Source organism: Rhinoraja longicauda, chromosome 9 (assembly GCF_053455715.1).
Source record: "Rhinoraja longicauda isolate Sanriku21f chromosome 9, sRhiLon1.1, whole genome shotgun sequence".
Taxonomy (NCBI): domain Eukaryota; kingdom Metazoa; phylum Chordata; class Chondrichthyes; order Rajiformes; family Arhynchobatidae; genus Rhinoraja; species Rhinoraja longicauda.
In genome coordinates, this window is record NC_135961.1 from 33,165,592 (window position 1) to 33,191,889 (window position 26,298).

The window sequence follows — 26,298 nt, forward strand, 5'->3', positions numbered from 1 at the left end:
GTGTGGCAATCTGAATTTCATTGTACCTTCATTGGTGCATGTGACAATAAACAAACCTTGAAAATTGAACCTTGATTTTGTACACCTCTATAAGATCACCCCTCATCCTCCTGCGCTCCGAGGAGTAAAGTCCTAGGTTGCCGACCCTCTCCCTAGAGTTCAGGCCCTCTAGTCCAGGCACGATCCTCATAAATCTTCACTGCATCCTTTCCAGCTTAACAACATCTTTCCTATAACCAACTGTGACCAAAGCTGAACATGATACTCTAAATGTGGCCTCACAATTGTCTTGTACACGTGTAACATGACCTCCCAACTTCTATATTCTGACTGATGAAGGACAATGTGTCGAAAGCCTTTTTGACCACTCTATCTACCTGTGATGCCACTTTCAAGGAACTATGTACCTGCACTCCGAGACCCCTCTGCTCCATAGGACTCCCCGGAGTAATCAGTTGGTCATTAACAGCATCTAGGAAACAGAAAATGCTCCTCCATTTTAATTGAAACTAGACCAAGTGGACCCATTGGGCCCAAATCCCTCCTGCGGGCTTCTCCTGGAGCAAACCTCCCCAACTAACGATCCTGCAGGCCTGGCAAACCTCTCCAACTGACGACGCCCGTTGCCGGGTGGGGAGTGTCTCCTGGGGCCGTGGGCGGGTGGGGTGGGGGGGGGGTGGGGGGGGGGGGGAGGGACAGGGAACGGGAGAGGGAGCCACTCACCTCGGCCCTGTGTCGCCAGAGCGAGGCGTGGACCCAAAGCCTCTCCTACATTGGTCCAGCAGCCTCCCTTCCCCCACTCCCTCCACCTTCTCCCATCCCCACTCCCCCCATCCCCTCCCACCCCTACTCCCCCCACTTCCCCTCTCCCCTCAACAGCGGCGACAACCATCTTGTTGGACCCTCTGCCGCTGCCTTGGAACCCGGACCAATCAGGCGTCGAGCTGGATCGAAGGCCTTTTTTTTTAAAAATGGGCGGCGCTACTCCCTCGTGGGACCTGGACCAATCAGGCGTCAAACGCTATTGAAGGACTGTTTTTAATGTCTTTCAATGAACGCTATCGAAGGACTTTTTAAAAATGTTTTTCAATGAACGCTATCGAAGGACTGTTTTTAATGTTTTTCAATGAATGCTATCGAAGGACTTTTAAAAAATATTTTTCAATGAACACTATTGAAGGACTGTTTTTAATGTTTTTCAATGAACGCTATTGAAGGACTGATTTTTAAATGAGAAAATTCTACCCCCCCACCCCCCCCCCCCCCGATTGGTCGCCAATACCGTCACTCTGGCGGGTCCCGCCCCATCCTCATTGGCCATGGCCCCTCCCATTGTGACGTTACACACTGAACATGGCAAAAAACATTTTTATAAGGGAATTTTAAACTTTAAAATCACTGTAACTAAAAATATAAGACCAATTTGAATGAAACTTGGATGGAAGGGTCCCCACGACAAAGGTGAGTAAGGTGGTCCTAAAATTGTAGCACTATCGTGTGACAGGGGCACAAATAACTAACAAACATCCTAACATATATAACAAATAAACAAATAACATAAACAAACGCAGAGTTTTAGTAATATAGAGATGAGCAGCAAGTTTTCAATGCATTACCAAGTCGTGCAGAGAGAGAGAGTCTGATTAATACCTTTAACACACAATTACTGAGTACTGCCCACAGACTAACTCCTTTATTTTATGGTCTGTTTAATATCAGTTGGCAAAGTATAATTGAAATAACATTGAATACTAATGGTGATTTTTTCCCCCCTGGGCTTTGTGAAGGGGAAGCATAGAGCAGAGTGTTAAAAGGCTGATTTCAGTATCCATCAAAAAGTCAAAAACCTACAGGCAAATGATTCAAATTATCATCCATTTTCTGAAGCAAACTTGCCAGATTGATATAATTATACAATAATTTTTGTTCCATGGTCTTGCAAAGATTAAAACGATACAGTTGCTACAGGGCTTCTCAGTTAATATAAATGACAGAACAATGTGCAACTAGGTTTTATTTATAGGGAAACTTGCTTTGCTAAACCATTCTTTTTAGTTAGTTTCGCTTATTGTCACGTGAACCGTGGTACAGTGAAAAGCTTTTGTCGTGTGCTAACCAGTCAGCGGAAAGACGATACATGGTTACAACCAAGTCATCCACAATGTACAGATACATGATAACATGGTAGGAAGGAACTACAGATGCTGCTTTAAACCTAAGATAGGCACAAAAAGCTGGAGTAACTCAACAGGACAGGCAGCATCTCTGGAGAGAAGGAATGGGTGATGTTTCAGCTCGACGCCTTCTTCAGGCGTCAGCCATTCCTTCTCCCCAGAGATGCTGCCTGTCCCGCTGAGTTACTCTAGCTTTTTGTGTCTATACATGATAAAGGGAATGTTTAGTGCAAGATAAAGTCCAGTAAAGTCCATTCAAAGATAGTCCAAGGGTCTCCAATGAGGTAGATAGTATGGGTGACAATTCAGGTCGAGACCCTTCTTCAGGCATTTGTGATATTTCATTTGGGAGAATGCTTGGACATTTCTGCCAGTTTTGCTTGGGGGGATAAGTTAATAAGTTATAGGAGCAGAATTACCAGAATTTGCCCATCATGTCCACTCTGCCATTCAATCATGGCTGATCTACGTATCTTTCCCTCTCAACCCAATTCTCCTGCCTTCTCCCCATAACCCCTGGCACCTGCTATGCTCAAGAATCTAATAGCCTCTGCCCAAAAGATATCCATTTACTTGGCCTCCACAGCCGTGGAGGTCAGAATAATGATGGTCAGAATACATCAACATCACACTTTCATAGGAACTTTACCTGCATCAACACCTGCTTTGACCAAGTCAAAGCATCTTTAACAATGCAAAACAAAAGTGTAGGCTGAGATCTCTGCACTCAAGTGGGATTTGAAACAATGAAAAGCGATGCATAAAAGGCTGATAGTGGTGGCACCAAATGGTTCACGTTCACAGGTTTTCGGAGTAGAAGTAGGCCATTCGGCCCATCGAGTTTACTCTGCTATTCAATCATGGCTGATCTCTGCCTCCTAATCCCATTTGCCTGCCTTCTCCCCATAACTCTTAACACCCATTCTATTCATAATTTGTCTATCTCTGCCTTAAAAATATCCACGGACAGCCTCCACAGCCCTCTGTGGCAATGAGTTCCTCAGATTAACTAGTCTCTGATGAAATAAGTTCTTCCTCACCCCCCCTTCTAAAAGAGTGCCCATTAATTCTGAGGCTATGACCTCTGGTCCTAGACTCTCCCACCAGTGGAAACATCCTTTCCACATCCACTCCATCTATGTTTTTCATTATCCTGTAAGTTTCAATGAGGTCCTCCCTCAACCTTCTAAACTCCAGCGAATACAGGTCCAGTGCTGTCAAACACTCATCATATGCTAACCCACTAATTCCTGGAATCATTCTCATAAGCCTAATGGTAGCAAATAGGGTGGCAAGGTGGCGCAGTAGCACAGCTGGTAGAGCTGCTGTCTCACAGTGCCAGAGACCTGGGTTTGATCCTGTCTACAGGTGGTGTCTGCACGGAGTTTGTGCACTCTTCCTGTGGACCACATGGGTTTTCTCCGGGTGCTCCAGTTTCAATCAATGGAACAATTATAAAACCACATTTCCAGTAATGGTCACTTGATTAAATAAGCGATGAACAAAAGACTGTTTATGGTAGCATCAAATGGTAGCAAATGGAGTGACACAGTGACGCAGTTGGCAGAGATTCTGCCTCACAGCACCAGTGATCCGGATTCGATCCTGACCGCAGGTGCTGTCTGCGTGGGACTGCGTGGGTTTCCACCGGGTGCTCAGGTTTCCTCCCACATCCCAAAGGGGTTGTAGGTTAATTGCCCTCTGTAAATTGTCTCCAGTGCTTAGGGAGAGGATGCAAAAGTGGGATAACAAAGAACTGGTGTGAATGGGTGAATGATGGTCGGTGTGTGTCCAGTGGGCCGAAGGTTTGCTTCAATGCTGTATCTATCAATATAACCAATCTCACAGGTGTAATGCAGTGGATTTAGTTAAGCTAATGGAATGGTGTAGAACCCCAGTCAGTTGATTCAGGAGGATGTGGGGTCAGGCACACAATTCAAATGATTTACCTTTGAACTGGGGGATCAATGGTTGCCAAATCTACAAAACTGCTAGAGTTGTTCCCAGCCATTAAAAATCAATTTCTCAGACAGTGTGGGAAGATCATTTACAACCACAGAGCCATAGTTATACAGTGTGGGAACAGGCCCTTTGGCCCAACTTGCCCACGCCGACCAACATGTCCCATCTACACTTGTCCCACCTGCCTGCGTTTGGCCCATATACCTCTAATCTATCCTATCCATGTACCTGTCTTAAGGATCCCAGCATCTCCAGTTCCTTGTGTGTCATTCTCAACCCTCTGCTCTTTCCTCGCATGGTAGAAAACTATTTTCTTCCAGTATTTTGGTTTGAGTCACCATGTGAAAGGAAGGACGTTTTCAAGTAGGAAAGGATGCAGAGAAGATTTACAAGGATGTTGCCAGGACTAGGGGGGGGCGGAACTACAAGGAGAGGTTGAGCAGGATAGGATTTTATTCCTTGAAGTGCAGGAGGATGAGGGGGTGATCTTATAGAAGTGTTTAAAATCATGTGGGGAATAGATCAGGTAAATGCAGAGTCTTTTGCCCAGAGTAAGGGAATCGAAAACCAGAGGACATAGGTGTAAGGTGAGATGAGAAAAGTTTAATAGGAACCTGAGGGGTAACCTTTCTACACAAAGGGTGGTGGGTGTATGGAACGAGCTGCTGGAGGAGGTAGATGAGGCAGGTACCATCGTAACATTTGAGAGACAATTGGAGAGGTACATGGACAGGGCAGGTTTAGAGGGTTACGGGCCATGCGTGGGCAGGTGGGACTAGTGCAGATGGGAATAGACACAAAATGAGGGATTAATGCAGCGGGTCAGGCAGCAACTCTGGAGAAAATAAATAGGTTGGGTGAAAAGATAGATGGGACATGTTGGTTGGCGTGGGCAAGTTGGGCCGAAGGACCTATTTCAATGCTGTATGACCATGATTCTATTTCCATTTGATGATTCACTGTTGCAGCTGCCTCTGCCACCTATTCATGCAATGCCTGCAAGATCATAACAGCCTGACATTGTAACATTCATGAAGAAAGGTCATTCTAACCTGACCATTTGAGTGGAAACGAGAGTGAGGATCGGATATTTATTTTAACACACCAATGGAAAATTTATATCCCTGTGGCCCAATTTGGTTGAGCAGAATTCTGAGAAATTTCAAAAAATCAGGTGATAGCATTATTTTCCTGGGCTGCCCCATGGAAACACTAAAGGCCCTGTCCCAGTTCGGCGATTTTTTAGGCGACTACAGGCGACTAGGCTGTCGCCGCACGGTCGCCGGGGTGTCGCGGGCACGGTCGTGAGTAGTCTCCAAAGAGTTGTAGCATTTTTCTGGTTATCGCTGGATTTTGTGAAGGCATGAGATTTTTCGGCGACTGTTGGTTTGACGCCAATGAGCGTAGCTTGACGTCTCCAGACGTGGGCGCTGTCGTAGGTTGTCACCAGGTTGTTGCCAGGTGATTAAGGTTGTTGCCAGTGCTGACTTTGGCGAATTCCAAGTGTGGGCTTGATCTGATCATCCATCAGTGTAATGTGTCCATAAATGATGTTAGGTTTTGTATGTTTTTGCACTTTTATTCTGTTTAAAGTTTGAATTTTAAAGTTTGAAGTTGAAGTTTATTGAAATTTATTGAAGTTTATTACAATATTTTTGTATGCACTGTTGTATGTTCTTATCAACCTTTAAAAAAAATGGTTTGTTTATCAATAAAGGAAATTTTTGACATTTTGACAGAAAATTGATGTATGAAGTTACTGTATTTCAGAGTAGTTTCTCATGGCATCACTTTCAAATAGTCATGATGCAGAATGATTGGAAACCCTACCGTACACCCCCTTTTATAGGGAAAGTGGGTGAAACATGAATTGTCTTCAGTTGTCTTTAGTCTTCAGGGTCATAGCTTGTCGTAGCTTGTCGCGGGTGGACGTTGGTTGACTTTGGTTGTCGTAGCTTGTCACCTCTGTGGTGGTAGGTGTTGTCGTAGGTGCGGTCGTAGGTGGACGTTCTACTTGCGACGATTGGGTCGCCGGTTTTCAGTAGCTTGCCGTAGCTTGACATCGACTAGGTGGTAGGTTGTTGTAACTTGTCGTAGACATTGTCGTAGGGGGGGTCCAGTCACTATGACAGTCGCCGGCAGTCACCTTAAAAAATGCCTAACTGGGATAGTTTAGTTTAGCTTAGAGATGCAGCGCGAAACAGGCCTTTCAGCCCAACGGGTCCATGCCAATCAATGATCATCTCCATATTCTAACACATTAGGGACAATTTACATTTTTTTCCTAAGCCAATTAATCTCTAAACCTGCACATCTTTGGAGTGTTGCAGGAAACCGGAACACCCGGAGAAAACCCAGGCAGGTCACGGGGAGAATGTACAATCTCCATACAGACAGCACCTGTGGTCAGGATCGAACCTGGGTCTCTGGCCCTCTCGGGCAGCAACTCTACCGCTGCACCACCATGCTGCCTAAAAATATAGAAAAATAACAAGAAACTCACCAACAATTTGATTGACTAGTCTTGCCACATTAAACTGCAGCAGCTCAACCTAGTCCTGGAACATTCATTATACATCGAGCAGCCTGGCGTGATACAGTAGCTGGAAAATAAGAAGAGAGTTTATCATATCATTCAGCTTGTCATTAGAACTGGACTAACAGAGCAGATACCACTTGAATTTTAAACACAAGGCTTTTACATTCTATTCCCAGAAGCATCACTTTATTGTCTTCCGCAAAACAGGAGGCAGAGGAATATTATTTGAAGATGTAACGATTTGCATTTTAACATCAGCAAAATAGATTTTTGGCCTAAAATGTTTTAAAGTGCTTTACATCTTCCATGCTGTTTCACGATATGCCACAAATACATCAAAAAGCAATTAATGCAAGACGCGAGGAATATGACCACTAAATGTCCTTCAGCCAAAATGTAAAACTAAAAAAGGACACAAAATGCTGGAGTAACTCAGCATCACAAAATGCTGGAGTAACTCAACGGGTCAGGCAGCATCTTAGGAGAGAAGCAATGGGTGACATTTCGGGCCGAGACCCTTCTTCACTCATTCTTTCTCTCCTGAGATGCTGCCTGACCCGCTGAGTTACTCCAGCATATTGTGATACTTTCCATTTGTACCAGCATCTGCAGTTTTTTTGCTACACTATCTGAGTAACTCAGCAGGTCAGGCAGGCAGCATTTCTGGAGAACATGGATAGGTGAAGCTTCAGAAGAAGGATCACGACCCAAAATATCATCTATCCCTGTTCTCCAGAAATGCTGCCTGATCCGTTGAGTTTTTAGACTTTACTTTAGGCTTTAGAGGTAGAATGCAGAAACAGGACCTTCGGCCCACCAAGTCCGAACTGACCACGATCCTTGTACACTAACACTATCCCACACACTAGGGCCATTTTTACCATTTTTAACAGCCAATTAGCCTACAAACCTGTACGTCTTTGGAGTGTGGGAGGAAACCAGAGCACCCGGAGAAAACCCACGCAGGTCATGGGGAGAACTTACAAACTTACAGGCAGCACCCGTATTAAGGATCAAACCCCGATCTCTGGCACTGTAAGGCAGCAGCTCTACCGCTGTGCCACCGTCATCCATCCATGTTCTTCAGCGATGCTGCCTGATCTGCTGAGTTACTCCAGCACTTTGTATCTATTTTTTTGGAAAACCAGCTTCTGCAGTTCCGTGTGCCTAAATTTAACGCCATTTTTATTTCTTTGGGTTTACAAATGAGAAGTTTGTAATTTAGTATTTTCTCATTTATTACAAATACCCAAAAAGATATGCGAACCATAATTTAAAAGATAAATAATTCGATCAACTGCAAACCACACTTAACGTCTAACCAAAGCTCTGAGCCAAGGGGATGGTGTTTTGTAGAAAATTGGCCTTTACAGGCTTTGGGATGGTTTTCCTCTCCTCTCCATATTAAGCTCTGCAGAGAGTGTTTGTCAAGATATGATGAATCGTAGATGTTATATAAAATTTTATATGTCAGCATGTGTCAAGAGAAGCCAAAGAGATTTTAAAATGAATTTTGTTGTTTAGTTTAGAGATGTAGCGCGGAAACAGGCTCTTTGGCCTACGGAGTCTGCGCCGACCAGCGATCCCCGCTCAATAACACTAACCTACACACACGAAGGGCAATTTTACCAAAGCCAATTAGCCTGCAAACCTGTACGTCTTTGGAGTGTGGGAGGAAACCGGAGCATGCGGAGAAAACCCATGCCGGTCACGTTTCTGAATGTACAAATTCCGTACAGACAGCACCCGTAGTCAGGATCGAACCCAGGTCTGTGGCGCTGAAAGGCAGCAACTCTACTGCTGCGCCACCGTGCCGCCCAGTTGTCTGGGCTATGTTTTTTTTCCAACAGAACGGGAAGTGATAGATGGCCTTTGGTGCAGTCTCAAGTTGAAGTGTTATGATTATCTGTTGCTCAGAGATCAAAAGATGCGAAAACTATTTTAACTATCACTGAGTGGAAAATATTGTGTTCGGCGTAATTTGTTTTGAGGATATATAAACTGCTATATTAAAGATAGCCACAAAATGCTGGAGTTACTCGGTGGGTCAGGCGGCATCACAGGAGAAAATATATAGGTGACATTTCGGGTCGGGACGCTTTTTCAGACTTTATTAATCTTATGCTGCTATATTATTGCATTTAGATAAGAGTGCAGGAAGGAACTGAAAATGCTGGTTCACACTGAAGATAGACACAAAATGCTGGAGTAACTCAGCGGGTCAGGCAGCATCTCTGGAGAAAAGGAAGAGGTGTTGTTTTGGGTCGAGACCCTTCTTCAGACTGAGAGCCAGAGGAGAGTGAAAAAGGGGAGAGGTGTGAAAACATACAGAACTGAGCAGTACCTTGACCAAAGAGCCCACAGTGGTCCATTGTTGGCTGTGGAGGTGTTAACGAGGGCAGATGAAGTATTTGGAGCTTAATTACTTGTGGAGGCAGCTTATATGCTCCTTTTAACAGCCCCACCTCAGTCACAGCCACGTGGGTTTTCTCCGGATGCTCCGGTTTCCTCTCACACTTCAAAGACGTACAGGTTTGCAGGTTAATTTTGCTTTGGTAAAACTGTAAATTGGTCCTAGTGTGTAGGATGGTGCTAGTGTTTGGGGTTGCCCACTGTGTAACGTAGACTGAAGAGCCTGTTCCCGCACTGTATTTCTGAAGGCTAAAGTCACGCCTCTCAATTTGCACTGCACTTCTTTCTCACACCTTTTGTCTTTTGTCCAATTATCTACCCGTCAAACCCCCCTCTCACCATATCCACCCATCACTCACTGGACTTGTCCTGCCCCTTCTCTCTTACAGTTCTCTCCACCTCCTCCATCACAATCAGTCTAAAGAAGGGTCCTGACCCGAAACGTCACCTATCCATGTTTTCCTGTGATAGTGCCTGACCCGCTGTGTTACTCTAATGCTTTGTATCTTTTTTTGAAGACCAGCATCTGCAGTTCCTTGTTTAGAGAGAGAGAGAGCAGGCCCTTCGGCCCACTGTTCATGGTTGACATACATTGATCACCGTACATTAGTTCTATGTTATCTCACTTTTACATCCTAAGCCTAGGTACAATTTACAGAAACACAGAAGAACCCACCAAAAATCTAGGGAGAACATAAAAACTCCACACGAACAGCACCCGTAGTCAGGATCGAACCTGGATCTCTGGCACTGTGAGGCAGCAACTCTACTGTTGCACCACTGTGCTATCCCAAGGAGTCTTCTCAACCTCTTGTCTTTGAAGATAAACACAAAATGCTGGAGTAACTCAGCGGGTCAGGCAGCATCAGTGGAGAAAAGGAATGGGTGACGTTTCAGGTCGGAACCCTTCTTCAGAAAACAAAACAAGGCTGGCAACATGCCCTCAGGAAGGGTGGAGTCCATAATGGCCCATTGTTGGCTGGGGAAGTTGTGCTAACGAAAGGGATATAAGGATGCAAACAGTTGAACTAGTAGATCAAGGGTGAGGGGGAAGGGTGTGGAAAAGGAAAAGTGCAGTTATTTGAAATTGGAGGAATTATCATTCATATCGCTGTGTTGTAAGCAACGGCCAAAAAAGCACATTTCCTTTACTTCCCAGAAGGCTTAGGAAGTTCGGCATGTCCCCAACCAACTTCTATGAATGCGTCATAGAAAGCATTTTAATGGGATCACAGCATGGTTTGGGAACTGCTCCATTCAAGACCGCAAGAATTGTAGACATAGCCCAGAACATTACGCAAACCAACCTCTCTCACATTGACTCCATCTACACTTCATGCTGCTTCAGTAAGGCCACCAGCATAATCAAGGATGAGTCTCACCCCAGTCACTCCCCCTTCTCTCCTCTCCCATTAGGCAAGAGGTAAAGAAGTTTGAAAATGCATACCTGTAGATTCAGGGTCCGTTTCTTCCCAGCTGTTATCAGGCAACTGCTATCACCAACCAGACAGACGTCCTGACCTACTATCTACCTCATTGGAGATCTTCAAAACCATCTTTAATTAGACTTTACTGCACTTTATCTTGCACTAAACATTATTCACTTTATCCTGTATCTGTACACTGTGGACAGCTTGATTGTAGTCATGTGTAGTGTTTTTGCTGACTGTATTGCACGCAGTAAAAACACTTTTCACTGTACCTCGGTACACATGACAATAATAAACAAAACTAAATATTTTCCCCTTACATTTGACCTCTCAAAGTGCAACACTCACATTTGCTCGATTAAACTCCATCTGCCATTTCTTCATCCATTTCTACAGCTGATCTGTATATCCTGCTGTGTACATTTTGATAGAATACATGCATCAATTTGTTGTGGAATATATTTTGTTTGGGTCACTGTTATTCGGTAGCTATTGCAAACTTTCTAATCTTTACCTCTGCTCTTGTTCTTTTGCGTTGCCACTTTATCTGCCTTTTAGCCAAGGTTGAAGGAAGGATATTCTTGCTATTGAGGGCGTGCAGCGTAGGTTCACTAGGTTAATTCCCGGAATGGCGGGACTGTCATATGTTGAAAGGCTGGAGCAATTAGGCTTGTATACACTAGAATTTAGAAGGATGAGGGGGGATCTTATTGAAACATATAAGATAATTAGGGGATTGGACACATTAGAGGCAGGAAACATGTTCCCAATGTTGGGGGAGTCCAGAACAAGGGGCCACAGTTTAAGAATAAGGGGTAGGCCATTTAGAACGGAGATGAGGAAGAACTTTTTCAGTCAGAGAGTGGTGAAGGTGTGGAATTCTCTGCCTCAGAAGGCAGTGGAGGCCAGTTCGTTGGATGCTTTCAAGAGAGAGCTGGATAGAGCTCTTAAGGATAGCGGAGTGAGGGGGTATGGGGAGAAGGCAGGAACGGGGTACTGATTGAGAGTGATCAGCCATGATCGCATTGAATGGCGGTGCTGGCTTGAAGGGCTGAATGGCCTACTCCTGCACCTATTGTCTATTGTCTATTGTTGATCCATGACCAATCTCATCACATCACCTGAGGATTTTGGGCTAGTAAATTGGCCAAATAATGGCTGCAACTTGGCAGCAAAGCACCAACTGAACTCAACATTAGTGCAACATTAGTGCTACCCAGTTTGTTTAGCAGGTGTGGAATTATGTTCAGAGCAGGTTCCACAGAAGGTTTGTCCTGCCTGTCACTGTTCATCTATTCATACATTTTAATATTTGTGTTAACACCTTTGCAGCCTCTTGAAATGATACAATAATTCATTTAGGGGCAGCACAGTGGTACAGTGGTTGTGTTGTTGCCTTACAGCACCAGAGGCCCGGGTTCGATCCTGACTACGGGTGCTGTCTGTACAGTGTTTGTATGTTCTCCCTGTGACCGTGTGGATTTTCCCCAGGTGCCCCCGGTTTCTTCCCACACTACAAAGACATACAGGTTTGTAGGTTAATAGGCTTTGATACAAATAATAAATTGTCCCTAGTGTGTAGGATAGTGCTAGTGTACAGGGTGATTACTGGTCGGCATGGGCTCAGTGAGCCGAAGGGCCTGTTTCCTTGCTGTATCTCTAACGAATAATAGGAATCTGAAGGTTAACTTGTTCACACAAAGGTTGATGGGTGTATGGAACGAGCTGCCGAAGGAGGTAGTTGAGGCAGGTCACTACATTTAGGAAATATTTGGACAGGTGCATGGATGGGACAGATTTAGAGGGATATGGGCCAAATGCAGGCAGTTTGGACTAGTATAGAGGCGATATGTTGGTTGGCATGGGCAAGTTGGGCCGAAGGGCCTGTTTCCATGGTGAACGTCTCCAAAGACATACAGGTATGTAGGTTAATTGACTGGGTAAAAACATTTAAAAATTGTCCCTAGTGTGCGTAGGATAGTGTTAATGTGCGGGGACCGCTGGGCGGCGCGGACTCGGTGGGCCGAAAGGCCTGTTTCCGCGCTGTATCTCTAAATGACTAAAGTCTATTCATCAGTAATAGAGCCGTTGCTGTGGTTTTCAGGTGAAAACATTGTAAATATTGGCAGCAGTTGAAGATTCTTTCTCAGGCCATGTGTTTGTTGTGAAGTCTGCACTTTATTCCAAAGCGGATAGTTGGAGTTCTTTTGGGCTAAATTTAGCTTTGTGAGAGGTCATAAGGAATAGGAGTAGAACTAGGCCATTCGGCCCATCAAGTCTACTCCGCCATTCAATCATGGTGATCTATCTCTCCCTCCTAACCCCATTCTCCTGCCTTCTCCCCATAACCTCTGACACCTGTACTAATCAAGGTGTGCCTTAATCTGCACAAGATAAGCGATAACCAAAGCTGTCACAATGATGACATGAGAAAGTGCAAGAGAGAAACCTCTCGTGTGGTTAGGCCATTCAGCCTAAAACGACAGATTCTTGGGTATTGACAGTGGAGTGCAGCGTTGCAGAGTTGCGCACTCAGTAATTTTGTTCTGGGTCACGGTGCAGATTGCAGAGGTCAAAGTGGACTGAGCATTGGTGTTCAGCGAAACAATCGCCCAGTATGCGTTTGGTATCGCCGATAATACAAGAGCCCATGCCGAGAACAACGGATACAGTAGATGAGGTGAAGGAGATACCAGTAAATCTCTGCCTCACCTGAAAGGACTGTCAGGGAGGAGGTATAAGGACAGGTGTTGCGTCTACTGCAACTTTGCATTCTCCTGTGTCAGAATTTTGCTCCTCATTAAATGTCGTTCTGGGTCATTGTGCAGATTGCTCTATCGCCTGCCATAATAACCATGATGTCCTTGTCAAATTGTAGCACATTCCCATCCCTGTCTCAGATAATTGTGTGTCTGAAACCGCAGCGATTGCAAATTGTTCAATTTATTCGGCTGCACGTGAGGAGAGTCTCAGGTCAGAAAGAGACCAAGAGAGTGGAAATTAGGCTCACGTCAAATCAGTCATGTGTAGAAACAAAGAACTACAGTTTATACCAACGTTAGAATCAAAATGCTGGAGAAACTCAGTGGGTCAGGCAGCATCTGCGGAGAAAAGGAATCGGTGACGTCTCGGGTCGGAACATTTCTTTAGACTGAAAGATGCAGAAGGCCAGAAAACAGGGCCTGGAACAGATGACCGCAGGAAGGGTGGAGTCTATAATGGCCCATTGTTGGCTGGGGAAGACATGCTAATGACAGGGGTACAAGGATGCGAACAGTGGAACTAGGAGAACGACAGGGGAGGGGGGGGGGGGGGGAGGGGGGGAGGAATGCAGGAGCTGCTTGAACTTGGAGAAATTAACGTTCATACTGCTGGATTCTAAGTTCCCAAATGATATATACGAGGTGCTGTACCTCCAATTTGTGTGTGGCCTCACTCTGACAGTGGAGGAGGCCCAGGACAGAAAGGGTAGCATAGGAATGGGAAGGGAAGTTTAAATATTTGGCAACCGGGAGATTGCATAGGCCAAGGCAGATTCACCGTAGAACGAGGTCAAGATCAAATTAGTCATGGCCCTATTGAATGGTGGAACAGACGCGAATAATTCCAGCTGTTCCTTATTTTCTCGTTTTCTGCACTGGAACCTTTGTATATCTTTGATGGATGTTGCTAACATTGTGCGTTACATTTCCCCAGAGAAACCATTCATATCTTCTGATATCTAGTTACTTGCATCGGTGCACATGGGAGCATCAGATTTTTTGCATGCCATGGAGAAAGCATTTCTGAGTTAGTTTAGAGATACAGCTTGTGCTGTGTTCTGTGTTCTGTGTTTGTTCTGTGTGCTGTGTTCCATGTTCTATGTTCTGTGTGCTGTGTTCTGTGTTCTGTGTTTTGTGTTTTGTGTTCTGTGTTTTGTGTTCTATGTTCTGTGTTCTATGTTCTGTGTTCTATGTTATGTGTTATATGTCCTATGTTCTGTGTTCTATGTTCTGTGTTCTGTGTTCTGTGTTTTGTGTTCTGTGTTTTGTGTTCTGTGTTTTGTGTTCTGTGTTCTGTGTTCTATGTTGTATGTTCTGTGCTCTTTGTTCTATAACCAGTGTCAGTGTCAAGCATCCTGCATACAGGTGTACTGGAGGGGAAGCAGTCGAGGTGTAGCCCTTTCAACAGCTGTTAATTTCAACCCCAAACCCATACCTTGTGCTGCACTGTTACATGGCATTCCATTCATATATCAACCCTTGTAAGGCGGCCCAGTGGTGCAGCGGTAGAGCTGCTGCCTTACAGCCTCAGAGACCAGGGTTCGATCCTGTCTACGTGTGCTGTCTATATGTAATTTGCACGTTCTCCTTGTGACCTTGTGGGTTGTCTCCATCTGTTCCGGTTTCCCAAAGACGTGCGGGTTTGAAGGCCAATGGGCCACTGTAAATTGTCCCTCGTGTGTGAGATAGAACGAGTGTAGGAATCGCCATTCGGGGTCGACTCGGTGGGCCGAAGGACTTATTCCCACGCTGTGTCTCTAAACTAAAAACCAAATCTGTCAATCCATGGCTAGACAGGAACTTAATCGTGATCTCAGAGATACGGAACCGTGGGCTGAAGGATTGTGCATCTTAACTTGCTCATTTTGCACGGCTGCTTCATAAAACGATCCTTACTCTTCCCAGTCAAATTCCTAAGCAAGCCCACGACTGGAATAGATCACAGTTTACAAAGATGGTTCTCTTTTTATACAGAGAAAACGTCTCATCTTATCAACCTACCCAAACAAGAAAGGAACTTAAGCTTTTGTTTCATTCTTTGTGTTTCTGTTAAGTAGACAGTTGACTCATTCAAGTCTTTGAGCTGTGACTCTATTTGTTCTCTTCGTGTAAATACAGTGTGTGAGGTTTTATCTTTCAAGATTATTAATTGGCACGCAGATAATACTGAGGTGCCAAATGAGCCATTCCAAAACGCTGCAACTGTTCAGCACCAAGTCACAAAGAAAAGCTACCAAGAGGAATATGGAGGAGAAATTACTGGACTAGTAATAGACAATAGACAATAGGTGCAGGAGTAGGCCATTCGGCCCTTCGAGCCAGCACCGCCATTCAATGTGATCATGGCTGATCATTCCCAATCAGTACCCCGTTCCTGCTTTCTCCCCATACCCCCTGACTCCGCTATCCTTAAGAGCTCTATCTAGCTCTCTCTTGAATGTATTCAGAGAATTGGCCTCCACTGCCCTCTGAGGCAGTGAATTCCACAGATTCACAACTCTCTGACTGAAAATGTTTTTCCTCATCTCTGTTCTAAATGGCCTACCCCTTATTCTTAAACTGTGGCCCCTGATTCTGGACTCCCCCAACATTGGGAACATGTTTCCTGCCTCTAATGTGTCCAACCCCTTAATAATCTTATACGTTTCGATAAGATCCCCTCTCATCCTTCTAAATTCCAGTGTATACAAGCCTAGTCGCTCCAGTCTTTCAACATATTCTTTTTGAAACTTTGGAACCCATTCACTTTAAAACTAGGATTAAGAATTGGAAATATTTAATTTTAGGATTGTTTTGATACCCCTAAAAAGAATTTAATTAGAAATTAGCCGGAAGTGTTTCCTTCTTGTCTCCAGGTTTCCTTCTTTCTTCTTTCTTTCTTTCTTTCCTTTTTTTAATTTTTATTTCTTTATCTTTCTTCTTCTCCTTTTTCCTCTTTTTTCTAACTGGGGGGTGGGGAGATAATACAGAACAATACAGGTATAATCGAATTTAAAATGTATAATCGAATTTATAATGTAGGTACCATCGCGTACTATGAGTTCATACATGTATTTGTTTTGTTAAAATTTAAATGAAATTTAAAAAAAACAAAAAAAACATATGACAGTCCCGCCATTCCGGGAATTAACCCAGTAAACCTACGCTGCACGCCCTCTGGCAATCATAGGGTCATAGACACACAGCACGGAAACAGTCTCTTCGGCCCAGTTGCCCAAGGTGCCGCATCCTTGTTTTAGGTTAGTTAGAGATACGGCGTGAAAAAGGATCCTTCGGCCCTTCGAGTCCACACCGACCAGCAATCACCTGTACACAAGCTCTATCCTACACACGAGGGACAATTTACAAAAGCCAATTAATCTACAAACCTGCAGGTCTTTGGAGTGTGGTAGGAAACCCAAGCACCTGGAGAAAACCCGCATGGTCATAGGGAGAACGTACAAACTTTGTACAGACAGCACTCATAGTCAGGATCGAACCTGCGTCTCCTCCCGTGTATGGAACAACTTTACTGCTGCGTCACCGTGCCGCCGTTTACATCAACAATAGTCCCTACTGCCCGCATTTGGCCTATATCCCTCTAAAGCTTTTTTTATCCATGTACTGTCCAAATGCCTTTTAAATGGTGTTATAACATCTAGGTGAATGATCCAGAGTGATCACTATAGTCCAAATAAGTGATTTAAAATCCCATCAGGACAGCTGGAGAAATTAAATTCAGTTATCTAAATGTGGTTGAAAATAAAAATAAAAGAAAACCAACAGGAAACCAACACATTGTTTTATGGAGACACAAGATGATGCCGACCATCACTTATCGATCTTCACATAATCCAGATCCTTCCACTCCTTGCGTACCCATGTGCCTATACAAATGGCTTTTAAATGCCACTTACAGTATCTGCTTCAACCACCAGCTCATTCCAGGCACTCTGTTTTAAAAATTAGCTCGGCACATCTTTTTTAAACTTTGCCCTTCTCAGCTTAAAGGCGAACTCTAGCATTTGATTTTTCCAACCTGAGAAAAAGATTCTGACTGATTACCCAATCTATACCTCCCATAATTTTATACACTTCTCTCAAGTCTCCCAGCGACCGCCGAGATCACAGAGAAAACAATCCCAGTCTGTCCAACCTCTCTCTCACTGTGGCTCTGGCGCGGTAAAGCAGCAGCTCTCCCACTGCGGCCCTCTGCCGACCAGGCTATTAGAGCAGTCTGACATCTAAGGGTTCTTGTAAGTCTACCTGACAACTGTGGTTGAATTATCAGCTCACTGGACCCTTGGCATCCGGTACAATGAAGTGTGGGCAAGCATTCTCTGCATGTGATCAGCTAGACAGCAGGACTAATGGTTTATAAAGAATCCTCTTGGCTGTGCCTTGCTGTGCATATTTATGGCTTTTGGGTTCTGGGCATTAGAACATTCATTTATCACATTGTTGCTAGGTATCGAGGGCACCTTTAGAATGAATATCACATGGTAGGCACTGCATGGTTGTTTATTGGCATTTCAGCTAATCCTCTAATTACTTTGCCTTCTCTTTCCCTTTCATTTCAATATTGCATGGAATTGTTCTATTATCAGGGTGCAGAAACATGGAACTGTAGATGCTGGTTTAGAAAAATAAAGACACAAAGTGCAGGAGTAACACAGCGGGTCACGCAGCATCTCTGGAGAACATGCACATATGAGATTTTCAGTCAGTCCCCACCTGGACCTGGAGCTGGATCTATTTCTTCCCTCCCCCTCCACCTACATTCCTTCCTCTAGCTTCATAATTCACAACTCTTCAATCTTTTTTCTCACACCTGTCTTTTCATCTTTGGTCATCTGCTTATCAAACACTTCCTACCCCCCCCCCCCCCCTCCCCACCACCTGAATCAAACTATTACCTGCCAGACTTTGTCCTGCCCCTCTCCTCTCCCTACTTTCTCCCCCTCTCCCCCCCACCATAATCAGTACAACCCGAAACATCACCCATCCATTTTCTCCAGAGTTCTTCTATTATCTCCAGTTATTCATGTTCTCCTGACCTGCTGAGTCACTCCAGCACTTTGTGCCTTTTCTGTTCTATTATCATTTTTACAGCAAAAGAACACACAAATATATAGCACAGTAACAGGCCTTGTGACCCACAATGTCTGTGCTGAACACAAAGCCAAGATTAACTAATCTTATCTGTCGAAACACGATCCATAACCCCTTTATTCCCAGCATATCCAGGCACCCACCACTCTCTAAAAAACTTACCCCGCACATCTCCGTATAACTAGGACCAGAAGTAGGCTCCTATTTGGTTCCTTAAGCCTGATGTTTAATAAAATTTTGGCTGATCATGCTGTAACTTCGGTTTTACATTCTCCAAAAAATCGTGTGCTCCCCTTTCCTCCCACATCCCTAGGACGTGCGAGTTTGTCGATTAATTGGCCTCTGCAAAATAAAAAATATTCCCACTAATGTGTTGGGAGTAGATGAGAAAGTGGATCAACAGAGAACTAGTATGAACGGGTGATAGATGTTCCGCGTGGACTCAGTGGGCTGAAGGGCCTGTTTCCATGTTGTATGCCTTTATGACCCTATGAAACATGCAGATGTACGGGTGGCACAATGCAATAGTAGAGTTGCTGCTTTGCAGTGCCAGAGACCTGGGTTTGATCCTGACTAAGGGAACAGTCTATACGGAGTTTGTACTTTCTCCCCACGCCCTGTGTAGATGTTCTCCAGGTGCACACTCGCACACTCCAATGATGTACAGGTTTGTAGGCTAATTGGCTTTGGTAAAATTGTAAATTGTCCCTAGTGTGTATAGGACTGTGTTAGTGCGTGGGGATCGATGGTCGGCTCGGACTCGGTGGGCTGAAGGACCAGTTTCCGTGCTGTATCTCTAAAGTCTCAAGTAAAGTCTAAAAACATAAATTAGGATGAGGTTAGCTCATAATTGGTCCCATAAGCCTGACACTAAATACAATTATATCTGATCTGACCGTACATTTTGCTCGATATTACCATCTACAAAAAAATATGCTTCAGCCATTTCGGCATCAGGCACAACCCTCACTGGAAGCTTCAGGCAGAATCTCTGATCTGCATTCTTCACAACCCATGGCTTACTTATACCAGAGGGATGAGAAGGAAGCTGTGTTGATCCACCGCACAAATACTTTAGTTTAGTTTAGAAATGCAGCGCGTAAACAGGCCCTTCGGCCCACCGAGTCCGAGCCGACCAGCGAACCCTGCACACTAACGCCATCCTACACTCTAGGGATAATTTACAATTTTACCGAAGCCAATTAGCCTACAAACCTGCACATCTTTGGAGTGTGGGAGGAAACTGGAGCACCTGGAAATAAAACCACGCAGATCACAGGGAGAAGGTACAAACCCCGTACAGTCAGATCTCTGGCACTGTGAGGCGGCATCTCTACCGCCATGCCACCATGTTGTGCTACACTTTTAGCAGGGAAAGTTTACATCTCTAGCCTTTCATATGAGAATCACAATCATAAATCCCCGGCAAACGCTTGCCAGGTTTTGAATGAATGAGATGAAGATTACTCACATGTGCCCTGAAGTGAGGCTATGAGCAACCATTGCCTGTGAGTAATTCCTTCACAGATCCACAGTCAAGCCAGAGTAGAAGCAAAACATGATTGAGACTGTTTGCATCACCAGCTCCTTTACTCCTTCAATATCTCTGTTTATCTGTGGATGAGAAGAATAGTAAAATCGGTTAGTCTGTCGAACATAATCCACAAATTACAAATGGCAACATCAGTGGACTAACATACATCTACATGAAAGCACATTGTCCGCTGTTTCTGAGTGTGAATTACATGAATTGCATGTGAATTAATTCAGGAGATTCGGTATGTCAATGAATACTCTCTTGAACTTCCATCAGAGTACAGTGGAGAGCACATTGACTGGTTGCATCACGGCCTGGTTCGGCAACTCAAGCGCCCAGGAATGAAAAAGATTGCAAAAAATGGTGAACACTGCCCAGTCCATCACGGGTTCCGACATCCCCACAATCGAAGGGATTTACAGGAGTCACTGCCTCAAAAAGGCTGCCAGCATCATCAGAGACCCACACCACCCTGGCCAGCCTCTCACTTCACTCCTGCCATCGGGAAGAAGGTACAGGAGCCTGAAAACTGTAACGGCCAGCTTCAGGAGCAGCTTCTTCCCTACAACCATCAGAATATTAAACACCACAACCTCCAAATAACTGTATTTGACTCTGGTGTCTGCTCCAAGAATCGGCATGCCACGTTTGACTGATCTGGATAGGGCCCGTGCGATAGGGCAACTTCAAGCTGGTGTTCCGCAAAACCAAGTTGCGGCATTATTTGGAGTGAGCCCTAGTACCATCTCCAAAGTGAAGGCCAAGTTCCAAGGGGATGTCAGAGACAGGCTGCGAAGTGGGCGTCCCAAGAAGACGACACCCGAAGAAGACCGTTTCCTCACCCTGTCAGCACTTAGGAACCGTAGGCTGTCTTCTACAGATTTGCAGTCAAGGTTTGCAGGACGATATGGCCGACGGCTCTCTGCCCAGACAATTCGGAACAGACTGCACGCAGCCGATCTCCGGTCTCATAGGGCTGCCAGGAGGCCTGCCATGACTGCCCTTCACCGTCAGGCCCGTTTGCGCTGGTGTCGGCAACACGTGCACTGGAACCTGAACATGTGGAGGAACGTTATGTTCAGCGATGAGTCCAGATTCTGCCTACGGCAGTTGGATCATAGGGTCAAAGTGTGGAGAAGACGCGGAGAACGCTATGCTGATTGCTGCACCGATAGAGTAACATCTTTTGGTGGAGGCAGTGTGATGGTGTGGGGCGGCATCTCCCTCACTGGAAAAACGAGGCTTGTCATCATTGGAGGCAATCTCAATGCAGAGAGATATCGAGATGAGATTCTGCAACCAGTGGCAATCCCATATCTCCGCAGTCTGGGACCGAACTCTATCCTCCAAGATGACAATGCTCGCCCCCACAGAGCAGGGTTTCTCAGAGACTACCTGCAGAATTTGGGAGTGGAGAGGATGGAATGGCCTGCCAGCAGTCCTGACCTCAACCCCATTGAACACTTGTGGGATCAGCTTGGGCGTGCTGTTCGTGCCAGAGTGACCAACACAATCACGTTGGCTGACTTGCGACAAATGCTGGTTGAAGAATGGGATGCCATCCCACAACAGTGTGTGACCAGGCTGGTGACCAGCATGAGGAGGAGGTGCCAGGCTGTTGTGGCTGTGTATGGTTCTTCCACACGCTACTGAGGCTCCTGTTTATTAAATGAATAAATTGTTAAATTGCCAATATGTCTTGTTTCTTCAGACTTCAATCATCCAATCCACCAAACAACACCGAACAAGAGTCAATGGCAGAATAAGCTGTTTGGCATTGGCAGAGAAGATTTGGCAGATTTTTCATGGGCGCAGCCCACATACTCAGCTCTGCTGCTCATCCCACAAATGCATGTTCCTTACAAATGTGGCACCATTTAAAAGGGAAATAAACAGGCTTTCCAACGGTATAAGATTTATTGCCAAGAAGCATTGTTACAACAAAGAAATAATCTACCAAACACAAATTTTCTTACTTTTTGTGCTATGTTTAGTTGTTTCTTATGGTGTTTACAGAGTTCTATTTTTTCCGTTTCTGGGCAAATGACAATAAACACGCTTGACTCTCTTGAAATATATTGGATTTAATGTACTAAAATGTTCATGTTATGTTTAGAATTAGGGATTCACATAAGTCTTAGAAGGGTAGTGATGGAGGAGAATTATTCTGACTGGATGTCTGTCACCAGCAGATTTCCACAGGGATCATTGCTGGGACCTCTCTATTCATTGCGATGGAGATGGAGATCAAACCACATGTGTGAAAACTTGCACTTTGACAGGTCAAACAGAAGAGAATAGTATGCAGTAAAACTGTAACGCATTGATGTAGACAGTGATCTTAGGGTGCATGTCCATAGCTTGCAGAACGTAACAAAAACACTGGATAGTGTAATAAAAAAGGCAGATGGCATTCTTGCCTTTATCAGTCAAAGCATTCAGTATATAAGTCGGAAGGTCATGCTGCAATTGATGCAGCTGGTAGAGCTGCCACTTTACAGCGCAAGAGACCTGGGTTTGATCCTGACCTTAGGTGCTGTCCATGTGGAGTCATAGAGTCAAACAGCGTGGAAACAGGTCCTTCGGCCCAACTTGCCCATCTACACTAGCCCCACCTGCCCGCGTTTGCCCCATATCCCTCCAAACCTGTCCTATCCATGTACCTGTCTAAATGTTACTTAACCGTTGCGATAGTACCTCCCTCAACTACCTCCTCCGGCAGCTCGTTCCATACTATTCAGTAAGCTTCAATGAGGAACCCCTCCATCCTTTTGAAAATAGCGCTAGTGTAAGGCGTTATCGCTGGTTGGCGCAGACTTGGTGGGCCGAAGAACTGTTTCCACGCTGTATCTCAAATGACTAAAAGTCTAAACTGAAGTAGCAGCTGGCGTATAATGAAATAGAATCAGAGTGCCAGCAGCAATCAGGGTCTTTCACTTTATCACTGAATTTGTTTTATTAAACACTGCAACATCATCAGTGACATAAAATCAAGGAGTTGAGACTCGGTGACAGCAGTGACTGAGTGAAATGTTTCTTTAACATCCTCCAGCCTCTTGGTTTCACACTCTCTTCATTAAACCAACTGTGTGTTATAAAGAACGCCTGGAGTCTCCCACTTATTTTCCACCCAACATTTGCAATTACTGCTCTCTTTTTTTGCTTCATCTCTGGATCGGCTGTGTTCGAAATTTCACACACGTTCAAACCACACCAGAGCCAAAGTTGAAGCTGGCGGCACCAGATGTTGCTTCATCTCTCACTGGCTGCTGCGGGTGCCATTGGAAATGAATGAATGAATAAGTTTATTGGCCAAGTATGCAGATACAAGGAATGTGCCTTGGTGCTCCGATCACAAATGACAACACAAACATACAGTTAACAATTAAGAATAAAGCATAACCACATCAAAACAATAAGGATTCAACATTATGGTCTAAACATGTGGGTGAAAATAAACCAGAGCAAAAAAGAGATACAGACTTTGGTTATTGAGTAGAACTATCACTCGCGGAAAAAAAGCTGTTTTTATGTCTGGCTGTGGCTGCTTTGACAGTCCGGAGTCGCCTTCCAGAGGGAAGTGCTTCGAAGAGTTTGTGGCCAGGGTGAGAGGGGTCAGAGATGATCTTGCCCGCTCGCTTCCTGGCCCTTGCAGTGTACAGTTCATCAATGGGGGGGAAGGTTGCAGCCAACAATCAGCTGAGCGAACGATCCGTTGCAGCCTCCGGATGTCGTGCTTGGTGGCTGAGCCAAAGCAGACCATGATGGAGAAGGGGAGGACGGACTCAATGATAGCAGTATAGAATTGGACCATCATTGCCTGTGGCAGATTGTGTTTCTTCAGTTGCCGCAGGAAGTACATCCTCTGTTGGGCCTTTTTGACTGTGGAGTCGATGGTGGCCCCCCATTTAAGGTCCCTGGAGATGATGGTTCCAAGGAACTTAAATGGCTCCACGGATGTGATTATGGTGTTGTTGATGGTGAGTGGGGGGAGGGGAGGGGAGGGGGATCGCTTCGAAAGTCTAGAGTCTAAACTCAAGCTGTTGGCCAGTAAGCAAACAGTCCGGAGGTTATGTTCTGGCTTTTTACGGAGTGACCAAGGAAGGAATTAGACTTTATAATAGAGAGTCATAGAATCAAACAGCATGGAACCAGATCCTTCAGCCCAACTTGCCCACGCCGACCAACATGTCCCATCCACACTAACTCCACCTGATGCCATTTAAATGATATTTATTGTACCTGCCTCAACTACCCCTTCTGGCAGCTCGTTCCATATCCACAGCACCACACCACACCAGTGTGTCAAGCAACACAGCCAATAATTACTGTCCAAGCCACAGGTAAAGAATAGCCTGAGATGAGAAAAAGTTGGGATTAGTGCTGCAATTGGAATTGCGATCCAGTGTCTTTGGGACAGAGTAGGAAAAATTGGTAGAAAACAATTGGAACAAGAAATTTGTGGATAGAGTAAAATTAGTCAGAAGTATCCCTTCTCATTTGGGCTTGCAGTGATCTGTTCAGCACACGAATTTGCAGAGGATGCATCATTACGTCTAGACATGGCTAATATTCATCACTTCTGGATCATCGACTTCTTATATGCCCACAGAAGACTTTGCAAAAAAGGGAACACAGACTGCTTGTTAATCACATCGATGACGGACACAAAGTGTTGAAGTTACTCAGCGGGTCAGGCAGCATCTCTGGAGTGAAGGAAGAGGGGATGTTTCAAGTTGGGACCCTTCTTCAAGGTTTCAAGGTCAGTTTATTGTCACGTGTACCAATTAAGATACAGTGAAATCGAACGACCATACAGCCATACTAAAAAAAAGCAACAAGACACACAACTACACAAAAGTTAACATAAACATCCACCACAGCGGATTCCCCACGTTCCTCACTGTGATGGAAGGCAATAGAGTCCAGTCTTTTTCCTCTTTTATTCTCCCACGATCGGGGCAGGCGAACCATCTGCAGTCGGGGCGATCGAAGCACCCGCAGTTGGCGATCGAAGCTCCCACGTCGGGGCGGTCAAAGCCCCAGCAGCTTAGAGCTCCCGAAGTTGGTCTCTGACCAGAGACCGCGGGATCCGCGATGTTAAAGTCCGCAGGCTCCCGTGGATGGAGCTCAGGGGTCGATCCCGGGCAAAGGGATCACGAGCTCCGTGATGTTAAAGTCCGCAGGCACCCGCGGTGGAGCTCTTGAAATATGTCTCCAGCAAAGGCCACCAACTCCTCGATGTTAGGCCGCAGTGCGGACGAAGATACGATATGGAAAAAAAAATTGCACCTTCGTCGATGTAAGAGATTAGAAAAAGTTTCCCCCACTAAAAACATATATTTAACACATACAAACAAACAAACAACAGAAGAAGGAACAGACAGACTGTTGTCGAGGCAGCCATTGCTGGCGCCACCTGTGGAAGAAGGGTTCCGACCCAAAACGTCAACCATCCTTTTTCTCCAGAGATGCTGCCTGACCCACTGAGTTACTCCAGCACTTTGTGTCTATCTTTAGTATAAATCAGTATATGCAGTTCCTTTCTGCACTGTTAATCACCTTGTACGGTTTTAATTATTTCAAAGAGATTAACCATTGCAGGAATTAAATGAAAAAGCAATAGTTCTAATTATGGGTTTATTGAGGTAAGTGAGTGCAGGACTTGTAACAAATTAATTGGATTAAACAAACTATAAAAGATAAATACAGTTTAAATGGTAATTTAGATAACAATAAAATCTATAAGCACTAGACCCAGCAGGTTTGTTTAAGGAAGACACAAGTGCTGGAGTAATTCAGCTGGTCAGGCGGCATCTCTGGAGAACATGGATAGAGAACATTTTGGATTGAGACCCTTCTTCATAAGTTTATAAAAGTCGTAAGTCATAGGAGCAGAATTAGGGCATTTGGCCCATGGAGTCTACTCCGCCATTCAATCATGGCTGATCTATCTTTCACTCTCACCCCATTCTCCTGCCTTCTCCCCACAACACTAGACATCCTTACTAATCAAGAAATTCCTCCTCGTCTCCTTTCTAAAGGTACGTCCTTCAGAGTTATTGTAGGGAGGAAAAAGCAAGCTAGGAAAGGGGAAAGGGAGGACACAGCGTGGGAGGTAATAGGTCGATACAGGCAAGAGGGGCAGGGGTTTGATAGCAGATGGTTGGAACAAAGGCCAGAGAGAAGAAAGGATGGTGTGAAACAGGTTTACGATTTGCGGTTGGGAAGGGGGTGGGTGGAGGAGGGAAATAGGTGGGAGTCCGGGGGGGGGGGGGGGGGGGGGGGGGGGGGCACAGTGGCGGGAAGAGGGGGAAGATGGGAGATGTTATGTTACCTAAATGAGATGTTACCTAAAATTGGAGTTGTTTGAATGAACAGCAGACAGAAA

The 26,298-nt window shown here is 45.0% G+C and overlaps 1 protein-coding gene across 6 annotated transcripts in view; it reads right to left on the minus strand.

The window, feature by feature from the left end:
* chrm3b (cholinergic receptor, muscarinic 3b) overlaps positions 1–26,298 on the minus strand; it is a 285,369-nt gene that overhangs the window by 66,437 nt on the left and 192,634 nt on the right. For 4 of the 6 annotated variants that reach the window (XM_078405065.1, XM_078405064.1, XM_078405063.1 and 1 more), the window contains one exon: positions 19,842–19,984. In XM_078405065.1, the coding sequence (XP_078261191.1) occupies positions 19,842–19,873 (32 nt within the window). In that variant the 5' untranslated portion in view covers positions 19,874–19,984. Of the gene's footprint in view, positions 1–6,639; positions 6,740–19,841; positions 19,985–26,298 lie in introns of those variants that run through there. The other 2 variants (XM_078405069.1, XM_078405067.1) reach the window with 1 other exon arrangement.